At 38.1% G+C, this 11,800-nt stretch overlaps 1 protein-coding gene across 1 annotated transcript; it reads right to left on the reverse strand.

Annotated features, from left to right (window-relative positions):
• LOC133870823 (uncharacterized) lies at positions 1–4,968 on the reverse strand. Its single transcript, XM_062308051.1, has 3 exons — positions 4,373–4,968; positions 2,408–2,488; positions 1–1,571 (listed from the first exon to the last, which is right to left on the reverse strand). Exons 1-3 carry the CDS (start codon positions 4,755–4,757, stop codon positions 1,153–1,155), a joined length of 885 nt encoding a protein of 294 aa, XP_062164035.1. The 5' UTR covers positions 4,758–4,968; the 3' UTR covers positions 1–1,152.
• Positions 4,969–11,800: the final 6,832 nt, after the last annotated feature.

Here is an 11,800-nt window from a genome sequence, read left to right on the forward strand (position 1 = left end):
TACAAACAAATGTTAAGAAATTGATCAAACAAGTGACCCAATCATCTCACGGGGTTGCACGAAGCAGTTACAGAAACAAAAAGGGCACAAATATCTGCACCCCCACTTAAAAATAACTATTAGAAAGAGGCTGAAGCGGTAAATGCACTATCTAAGTCCGAAGTAGGGATTGAAGAAGAGAGAGGGACCAACACAAAGATTGGATAAGAGGTCTCCACAACTGGATAAGACCAAGAAAATACAAGGAGACATAAACCCAAAACAAAAAAAACAACAGAAAATACATTAAAAAAAATAATACAGAAATACAACAAAACAACAAACTTGAAGTCGAGAATCTAATATTTAGTAAGAAATAGCGAATGGCATCGAAAGAAAACTCAATCCTTTAAGCAACAAACGGTGAGTTGAACATCCTACCCACTAACAATTCCTTGAAAAAGAGATGCTCTGCCGGAGGGGCATTTTACCTTGAGCTCTGTCGACTGAAGATGATGCACATCCATAGTAAGGAAATCATTCTAAATTAATCACAAAACCTCGGTGCATGTATACCATCACCATTCACCACCACCTATATTCGCAGCCGGACAAAATATTCACAACACCATGCTGCAAGCTAAACAAAGCTAGCTCCGCGCACTGTCCTAAGACCAATTAATTGATAACCAAGCCACATTTCTTTTTTTTTCTTTCTTTTTTTTTGATAAGTGATAACCAAGCCACATTTCTGTGACGACACAACTATAAATTCTTGACATGTTGGGACAGAAGCACAAATATGTCAAGTTCCAAGTATTTATCAGTAATAAGTGATCTTCCAAACTAGATACAAAACTCAGCAAGGGTAACTAAGTCTTGCTTGTCCATGACTTGGAGCCCCCTTTTCCTTTTCCTATCGCCCTCCAAAAAAAGAAGAAAAAGAAGAAAAAGAAGAAAAGTCGTTAGTTATTCACAAGCTACATTACCTAAGTTGACAAATGGAATGACACCTTCTACAATGGACTTCATCCCCAGCCAAATAGCATTAACTCGTTGCATGACATCAGTTCAAGAAGCTTGTGCATAATCCAAAACTCCATCCACTCCCAGTGCTCAAGTCATTAAGAAATTGCAAGGAAGATGTGTTATTCAGAACGTCTAACTTGAAGATCACACTCTTTGCCTGTTAGAATTGGTGCGAATAGCATGAGGCCCTTCCTGGTAACTGTCAGGTTCATCTTCTTCATCAGAGGATAGGAGGGATGACCCCATCCATACCTTGAACCCTTCATTAACACGCCTTTCCACCTCTGGTGTGACTTCCAAGGGATTCGCTTCCAACATTTCCAGCCCAAGGTTTCGACCACTAAAGTCTCCCTCATCAAGAATCACAGCTGCTTTCCTTCTTAGTAAGAATGCAGTTCCCCCATATAGAATAACCAGCCCCCACGATGCGATCTCATAGCACCAAAACAGGGGTACAGAGCAGCTGTTCCCTAATGTGAGGAGGGTTGATCCAAGAAATAATGCAAGAAGACCAAAGATGATGGCAAAGACGATATTCAACACAGACAGACAACGAACCCCACCTGTAGATTACAACAAAGAAGCTTCAAATCCTCCACTTATTTGAGGTGTTCATGCAATATCCAAGTCTTTTAGCCTATCAGATATGAACAAGATATGATGAAAACTGAGTAAATTGTACAAGAAACATGTCCGTGGTTATGATTATATTAATTTCCTTTTCATTTTCTTGCACAAAAAGTAATAGAAAAAAAATGCAAACAAAGAGGAAGGATGTCTCTGGCTTTAACTTTTGAAAATCCAGTTGCAGATGATTTTCTGTAATCAACATGTAATTCAATCCAAGTAGACTGTTTGATTTTTATTACTAGAAGAAAAATTATATAAGACAAAACAGAATCCTAATGATATACTAGCAAGGCTTAATCAAAAATTGTAACAAAATACCTCATATTCCTATTCCAAATGCAAGAAGATACAAAATATAAACTCTGTAGTTCCAAGCCAAAAATTTGTGGATTATTCATCTAAATCTGCCTCAAATCAACCAGACAAATGTGTCTGGACTACCTAGAAGCTGAAAGACCCTACTATTTTCTGTTCTTCACACTCATGTTGGCAACCAAACAAAGCATAACAGAGCCACTTCAGGGAGAAATACTTCACAGACCAACATTTGGTGGGCTAAATTGTTTATATATTCAGCTTTTAAACCATAATCAGGATTAGAGATGAGAACAATCTAGCAAGGATTTTAAGAAGAGTTCATTGCAACATCCCAATAACAAGTGCAGCTATTCCTAAAATACAATAGAAAGGATCACTCCCACTATATTTGAAAAAAACAAATTTGTTTGACATCTTCAATAATTGACAAAAAAAAAAGGAGAGAACACACCTCTTTTTGAAGCACAGTAATTATTTTCGACTACCTTCAAGCACTCATGCCTTTTTGGAGCAGCAAAAGCAACAATGATTCCTACAGCAAAATCAGAACTATGAGAAAACATAAAATCATTAAATGTACAGAAAGCAGTAGATTACATGGCTATAATACAAATAAACCATTTGGAACCTATGCGAAAAAGTATCCAATGAAACAACATTCCTAGGAATTGATCCCAGAGCAACCAAATTAACATTGATGCGGAACACGATTTTTATATTGGATGGGGTACAACTGAAGGATCAGAACTAATACGCAATAAAATACTGCAAGTTTCTGTTACGGTCCTGCGTAATGGGGGATGAACGGTGGATAATTGGGGATGGAGGGTGCGTGGGATAGTAGGGTATTCGAGGTACCCTGGGCCTCCTAAGGTTAGGGTTATTCGGGAAACCCTAAAAAACTCCTAATCAATTACGAGAGCTGAATTATAATTTTTCTTCTTTTTTTATTTCATTCTTCAATACCCTATTTATAGGGTTACAAAGCTTGAACTACGGAAACAATAATTAAATAAATATTACATAAATATTACTAACCCTAAAGGAATAAATAATTCCTTTATTTCTTCGTAATAAAAACCTAATATAATGGGATATAAATCCCTTAATCTCGGGATTCTTGCTTTATGAGCAAGACTCCTCATTTTCCTAATTAATTTATTATACGACTAATACCATACTAATAAACCTATTATTTTCTTAAATGATAATATGACACTTACCTAATTTATAACCTAATTCTAATTACCCTAGGTACGTAACAGTTTCTTTCAGGTAAACAAGATTGCTGCAAGTAACAGACACCCATAGATAAATACATTGAGCAAACAGTAAAAGGTGTTTGACCCTTCATTCTTTTCACAAATGTCAGTTTACACTGCAGAGCAGTGACTTTAAATACTTCAATCATCAATTTTGAAAACCCAATATCTGAAACAAAGAGCAAAAGACTATAAAGATAACACTTCAATAAAAACACACAACTAAACTTCATATATTTTTACAAAAATTCTAGGTCTCTAGCCAGAGAGAAAGATACAATTTCATAATCACATTTTCACTGACTTCTAAAGATGCACTAGTCCTTTCTAACATGCTGAGGAAATACTTCAAAAACTTATTTGAAATTGCTTTTAATTGTATTAGTAGTTTGGAGAGTTTAGTGCTTTCTTGACTTAAAACACAAGAAGAGAGTTATCCCCTTTCACTATTTCCATGAAACTTCATATTTAATGAAAATCCAAGTATGTCTTTCACCTAGCATGAGCTCTTTTACAAAGTTTCCAACTCAGTTTTCCAAGCTAACTACTTAACAGTTTCCTCTTTGTTTAGAAGAAAAGTTTTTTAGAAGGTAACCCAAAAGTTTCCAATTGGGCTCCCAGCCGTTTCTCAATCTAACATATAAGCCATAAAAATATTTTGAGCTGGATTCCCTTTCTAGTAATTATGATCTGAATCTAGGATGTTGCACAGACAGCATGTCCTCATGCTATAGTGCACAAATCAACTATTTGGTCTAAAATGCATCTAGTATGGTTAATTCTGTTAACTGTAAAAAATTACTAACCGCAAAGGACTAATTTCTGGCATCAAGATCTAATTATAGACACTAAATCCTCCGTACTTGAGGATCTTGCAACTTCTCAAATACTATAAACAGCGCATACCAAGATCAATAACGTAAGAGCTTCGTATCCTATTTCTCATATAACCCTAAATTTGCAGCTATATCTGATATTATATACGACTCTTCTTAAAATGGAATGAAAACCTAGAATTAATAGAAAAGGAGAGGGATGTTCCAATATAAACAGAATGAAGCTCCCAGAATTGAAATAATATGATCATTCGAAAAAAAAAAAAAACTCGAAGAAGGGTAATAAACGAGACACAAAAGCCGAAAATTTGCCTTTACCTGTAACAAGATAGAGAGCCGAGAGCAAGAAAATGAGCATGGAGGGAAAGAAGACAACCGTCAAGTAGTAATCCACAGTCTCCTGGTCGGTGAGATAATAGGCGCCCGGAAACAGATCGGAATCTCCGCCTACGCCTCCTTTGGCGTTCATAGACAGAGGCTGAAGCCTCTCGTCGCTGCAAAACGGCCTCTTCCCACTGTCGCTAGGGAAAACGATGTTCAAACTGATAGTGGTACAGATAATCACCAGGAGCCAAATGACAGCCATGGAAGCCGTTACGAGAGGTCTCTGAAGCTTGCCCCACGCCTTGTCCTCATCCCGGAGGGTCTCGTACTCGTGCTTCGGCATGAACGCTTGGCGAAGGGCGTCCCCAATAACCTCCATCAGAGCCAAGTTCTTTTTGTTGTAATTAATAGTCCAGCCCCCTTATTCAACAAACCCCCCCTCCCTAGCTCAAGAATCAAATTGAGGCAGAGAGAGAGTAAGGCCAAACGAACCCTAACTGCAAGATTGGAAAGAACGATAGGAAAAAGACGAGGATCGGGTAGATTTATAAGAAAAAGAAAACAAGCTATTTCAGATTTACGCGGTTCTCGCACCGCGTTATTAGTACGACAAGAAAATGCTTATTAGCTTCTTCAGAAAGTACGTGTCGTCAACACCGGGGTAAAATCACGCTGTCTTTGTTTTACGCTTTCTGTGCCTAAAGTTTATTAAATTCAAACCATAATCATCATTTTATTGGGGAAACCGGGTTAGAGAAGACTTCCACTAGGACGCGCATCCCTTTTTTATTTTTTATTTTTTATTTTTATTTTTAATAAAGATGAATCCAGCGAATCTATTATTCAAGAAACATATTAAACACATCGCTGAAAATAAATAATATCCAAAATACAATGGGAGACTTTCTTTATTAGAACGATTTCTTCCAAGACATGGGTAAGGCTTCATTCGCTAGGCGGTGGACCGCTCCATTTAAGTTACGCTTGACATGGTTGTCATTCCATTTGGACAATCATTTCAATGCCCATCTAATATTCTTAATAAGATGTCTATATCTGTTCCAATTTCTTCCTTCTTTATACAATGCTTGCACTATTTAGAGAGTATCACTTTTTAGCATCACCCTCTATAGTCCCAATTCTCTACGGAAAATTGCAGCGCGCAGTGCCGCCATAGCTTCTGCAATATCAGGAGCAATGATATGGTCTTTGGGTGTGGACAAAGATGCCAACACCTCTCCCATACTATCTCGGACTACTACACCAACACCCATCTTACTGTTTTCTTTATCCACGACCGCATCCCAATTTACCTTAAAAGAAACCATTCAAAGGGGGTTGCCACCTGATGTTCCTAGAAACTGTCGTTGCTTCTTTTGAATATTGTCGAGCTTTGGTGCTTCGAAAAGCCTCCAGTGATTCAACAGCCTTACTTGCCACTATGGAAGGGGAGCTAACAGGTTGCCCAAAAACCACTGCATTCTGTTGTAGCCACAAACTTCGAGCTACTACCACCACGAGATCCATGTCATCATTATTGATGTGAATTTTAATTGTACTTGCAAGTGCATGAATTGTTTGTAGTTAATGGATTGCAAGTGCAAGGTTGATCCCACAACGAATTGTGTTTTTGAAAACAAAATTTATGACTAAATCAATCTAATCACTAGTTCCAAAAAAAATTGAGAGATTGTATTTGTGAATAAAATCAAAAGCATAAACAAAATTAAAGTGAATGTAATCAAGTAAAAAAAAGCAATAAAGTATCAGAATTAGCACTCACAAATTCATAGCAACATATCCCCATGATCAATAATATTTTCCAAAGTTTTTACAATAAATTCTTAAGTATGTTTTACTCTTGCTTCAAATATTTAATCAAAAACATCACATGTATCCTTTCTTTACATAAATCACAAAAGAAATCCAATTTAAATCAAATCATCAAATGTATCAATAAATCACAACAAGATATCCAATTTAAATCAAAATATCAATTGTATCCGTAGAATAAATCACAAAGGATATCTAATTTTTTTTTAACAAAGAAAACCAAGCACAAACAATTTTATGAAACTATCTTAAATCATTAAATGTATCTTTGAATCACAAAAGATGTCCAAGAATCATTCTACAAAATTGAGTTGAAGTAAAACAATTGGAAAATCAAACTCATTAAAATTGAAAAATATTACATCACATGAGAATAGTATTGCTAATCATATGTGAGGCCTCACCCTCAATCTTAGTTGAGGGTTTAGCCTCTCATGACTAAAAATAACATACTAACTTGTATTAAAAACATCAAAATTAAAAAGACTTACAAGAAGAAAACGTTTCAAAAGCAAGGACTCTGAAATTCTGCTACCATCTACCCTTTTTTACAAGAGAAAAGACTCATATATATAGACTAATTTGCTAGGTCTTTTCCTTTTTTTGGTGCTTCTATTTCCTTATTAAGGGAAACTCTATGCTGCCAAGAATCTTGTAAGGGTGCCGAATCAGGAAAGAAACGTGGTGTCTCTCCTTTTGCGCGCCAGGTTTGGTGCAAGTCGGTGCCCAGTTTTGGAGAGAAAGCATGCATGCGTGATCAGGTTTGCTAAGTATGGGAAGAAATCACTCAAGGGATTCACGTATAACTCTCCAAATTTTGTGCTACACATACACGTGACTACAAGAAGAGAAAAAAATACAAAAGCTCAAGTCGATGCTGCACTTATTATGGAAAGAAAAAGATGATATTCGGTGCTGCCAATAATTCCGCTTCTTTGCAATTTCACATAAAGACCGTCATTTTCTCTAAATAACTTGCAAAATACTAAGATACTAAAACTAACCAAAAATATTAGAAAATAGCGAAACTAAAGGCTTAGCGAATGCAAATTAAGGGGTCCACATATGTAATATTTGGCACTCATTAATTATCCAAATGTCGATTAAGCTCTTCCACAATAGAAACAAATGCCTCGTGCTCAATAGACCTTTTTTTGGATTTTCCTACCACACATGCTCCATGTAGCCTTTGTCGTTGGACATCCCCATAGGACATGCCTCGAAGTCTCTACCTCTACACTGCATAAAGGACATAATGGATCCTCACTGATTTTCCTCCAAAAATATTTGCTTTCATAGCCAAGGTATTATGACATGCCCGCCACATACGAACCTTCACCACATGAGGAGTATTCATCCTTTTTCCATAGTAGACTATGCTGGCCAGTGCGTGAACATTCGCCCTTAATAGGTTCTACTATCTATTTCATTAAATGGTAGGCACTTCTCACTGTAAACTTACCATTCGCAGTAGCACTCCAAATCTATCTGTCACTATTATGGATGGAACCAATAGGGATTTGGGTGATAGCAACTACAATATCCACTCCAAATAACTCACGAACCAAATGCAACTTCCACCTTTTAGATTCCTAGTCAATGAGTTCTGCTACTTGTGCATCATTATTAGATCCTCCACCAAGAATTAGGTCTTGATGTGCCACAATATGAGGGAGCTATTTATCCTTCCAGATCTGAATTTGTTCACTATTCCCAACTTGCCACACTAGTCCCACCTTAAGAAGTTATTTACCATAACAAATACTCCTCCAAATATAAAACGTTTGCTACCTAGCTTGGCATCGAGGAATGGACCTTGCTGGAAATACTTAGCTTTTAAGATTTTCACAAAGAGAGACTCAGGGTTCTGAAGGATTCGCCAACAATGCTTTTGTTAAAACTTTCTAGATCACGGAACGTTAGCTCTCCATTGATCAGGACTGAATACGACACTGAACTGATAAACTTCAAAATTAAGTTAATCCATCTACTCTCAAATCCCAATCTGCTCATTACCCCAACAAGAAAACTCCATTCAACTCGATCATATGCCTTGCTCATATCAAGATCTAGAGTCATGAAACCCTTTTTCCCTTTCAAATTGGTATTCATTGTGTGCAAAATCTCATAGGCAACTAGAATATTGTCAGTAATATGTCTCCCCGCAACAAAGGCACTTTGATCAGGAGAAATAATATGGGGAAAAAACTCTTTTTAGTCTATTGTCTAGAACTTTAGACACAATTTTGTAAATCACAATACATAAACTAATTAGCCTAAAGTCCATTACCTGAGACGATTATTTGTAGGGTGGGCAGAACCCACCTGCACCCACAAATCTGCCCCAACCCGTCCCAATCAGACCCGAAATTTTCAGATATTACCTAGTTTTTGTAACTAGCGGGTACTAAATATGAAGACCTGTGCCTTATGGGGCGGATTGCGGAAATTGGTATTTCCCAATCCGCAAACCCGCCCCACCCCGAACTTGAAATTTAGCCTAGAATCTGAAATATCAAATCTGAATCCCAACCAAGCAACCACCCATCCATCAACCATATTGCCCCAAAACAAAAACCTAAAATAAGAAGAGGAAGAGCAAGAGTCCCAGGCAGCGCCGCACATTTCCCATCAGCGCCGTGCATCCTCCGTCACCGACACCTCCATCACCAGCACCGCAGCAAGAAGCACGAAGAGAAGAGTGAGCGCGAGGGTGAGGATATCAACCTTCCTCCTCCTCCTCCTCCTCTAATGGCTGTTAACATTACTCATCTTGATGAAGACGTGGAGAAAGGTGAGATTCTCGAAGAGGAGGGTTTTGGTGGTAGCGAGCACGAGATTGAGGAGAAAAGATTTGATTCGGATGATGAGTCTGGGGAAATGAAGTCCGTTGGTGTTCAGGACGAATCTGATAAGCAAAATCTGGTGTTGTTCTGATTGCCCCCCATCCTATAATTATTATTATTATTTCTTGAAGCTTTTGGAATTTTGGTTGTTATCTGCAAGTAGAGCTAATGCTTTTTGGGCTTCTGTCGTTGTTGATGGGTCATTGGATTGTCTTTGTGGCCAAGATTTGTGTTAATATGTGTTAGATGAGCAGTAACATCCTTAGAGATAAAAGGAGAAAATAGGGGGTTTATAGTTCCGATTGCCGAGAAGTCATTCCCAGTTGTATCTTGTGATGTCTGTGTCTTTTTGTTAGAAATTAGAATATCAATCCAATTGAACTGCCAAGGAGAAGTACCCAACCCAACCCAAAATAAAGGCTTCGACTCACATCCCACCTAGTTCTGGGCCCAAATTTTTTTTTTAAAAAAAAAAGAAAAGAAAAGAAAGAATAAAAAAAAGAAAAGGAATACTCGAACCCGCATGAACCCGTCTCGATCCGTGCTACCCGAGGTCCAGCGGGTTGACCATTCACTATGCGGGTTGCGGATTCCAAATTTCAAACCCGTTCATTGCGGGGCGGGTTGTGGAAAATATGTAAATCCGGCCCAATCCGGCCCGCGCACACCTCTAATTATTCGTGTGAATGAGCGCAATATTGGTATAATTGATGGTTTCAAGAGATCGTCCTGAGTTGAAACAAAAAAGGATAGCTTGAAATACCTCCTCAACAATCATCAGCCAATATTTCTGAAAGAAGCACGAGGCAAACCCATCCGAACCTTGAGACTTATATGGTGCCATCTGAGAAATAACAGTGTGGATTTTATCCTTGGTAAAATCACTAGCAAGTTGAGCATTCATCTCTGGTGTAACTCTCTCCTCCAGTACCTTAAGACATGCATTCACTCTTATCGATCCAGACGAGGAGAAAAGAGATTGGTAGTACTCTAGGAATGCGCTGCTAATATCAGTTGGACTAGCGCATCGAACTCCATCGGCATTAGTAATCTCACAGATGCGATTTGCTTTCTTTCTTTGGCTAGCATACATATGAAAAAACTTTGTATTCCTATCTCCATTCTGTAACCAATGCACCCTCACCCGTTGCTTCCACTTTAAGTCTTCTCTTTCTAGCATATCATCGATCTCCGCTTGATTTTTCTTGATCTCACCCATCGTCTATGGATCCACTCAACTCTACAGTATCTCTATCCGCATTATTTTCTTTTTGAACCAGGACTCTCGTTTTCTTTTACCACACCTTTTGCTCCACCTCATCAGCTGTTGTTTGCATTGTTCAAGTTTGCTCAAAAGAATATCAAGTGGGTCCCCCTCATACGTCCTACCTTCCCAAGCATCTTTAATTACTGAAGAGTAGGCATCATTGACCATCTAGGTGGCTTCGAATTTAAAAGTGTCATTCATACAGATATCTTCCGCCTCATCAACTCCAATATTTAGTAACAAAGGACAATGATCCAAGCTTCTAGCCGCCAAAACAAACATGTTTGTCTCCCTAATTTTCTCCCACCAATTCGGATTTGCCACTAATGTATCAAGTTATTCCTTTGTAAAAGAAGTATCCTCTCTATTGTTGCACCGGGTAAATTTGGACCCAATAAATCCCAGGTCTCTGAGTTGGTACTCCTCCAAAGCTTCTCTAAAGGCTTCCATTTGTCTATTAGGTTGTAAGGCAGCACCATGCTTTTCAAAATGTTCAATGCTCTCATCAAATTCCCCTACACATAGCCAAGGTAGCGGAGAAATTTTTTTAAAATGTCGCAAAAGGCTCCACCTTTCCCCTCCACGAGTTGTTACCAGGTTAATGTAAAACCCTCCCTATTGATTTCCATTGAAAGTCCTGTCCCACCTCTTTTATAACCGCACTAAAATGTCAAACGAAATAGTTTTGGATTTCCAGATCAATATCTTCTTTCCAAAAAAAACACCAGGCCACCACTCTGACCTATACAATCCATCACAAACAAACTATCAAAACCCTATTTCCCCTGCAGATACGACATTTTATCTCTCTGAAGTTTTGTTTCCATGAGAAATAAAATATTGAGCCTCTTATCCTTCACCAATTGGCAAAGGTTACGAAATGTCTGAGGGTTCCCAAGCCCTCGGCAATTCCAACTTATAAGATTCATAATGAGCAGTGGGGCTGGTCACTAGCCATAGCCACTCCGCCTAATTGTGTCTTAGTCACTGAACTCTCAGTCACTCTCCTCACCATCTTGGTACTGCTTCCAATATCTTCCACTTCCAGCAAATTGCCGTCATTTAACACTCTATTAGCAGTATTTCCCTAGAAATTCTTCCTCTTCTTCTGGTAGCCTTCCTTTATGATTTCTTCTAGCTTATTATGCTTACCATTGTCATGGGCCCTCCGCTTCTCCCCTAGAATCATTGATGACTATTTCTGTGACGATCCATTTTTTTTAAAAAAAAAAAACATGAAAATGTGTCATCACAGTGGCACATCTACTTGTCGTTCAGCCAACATATGGCACATGCCACATAACATGTACTTGATAATCAGAGTTACATCTAACAGCAGAAAACACATAGACATATTCACGATATGAGCGGAAAAGCACTTCTGTAGCATCATTTGTAGTTTATACAAAAGAGCCATCATGAGTCTATTTGTCTAAGGCTTATCAACATATACATCATATAACAAAAGAATGGCTT

Source organism: Alnus glutinosa, chromosome 6 (assembly GCF_958979055.1).
Source record: "Alnus glutinosa chromosome 6, dhAlnGlut1.1, whole genome shotgun sequence".
NCBI lineage: Eukaryota > Viridiplantae > Streptophyta > Magnoliopsida > Fagales > Betulaceae > Alnus > Alnus glutinosa.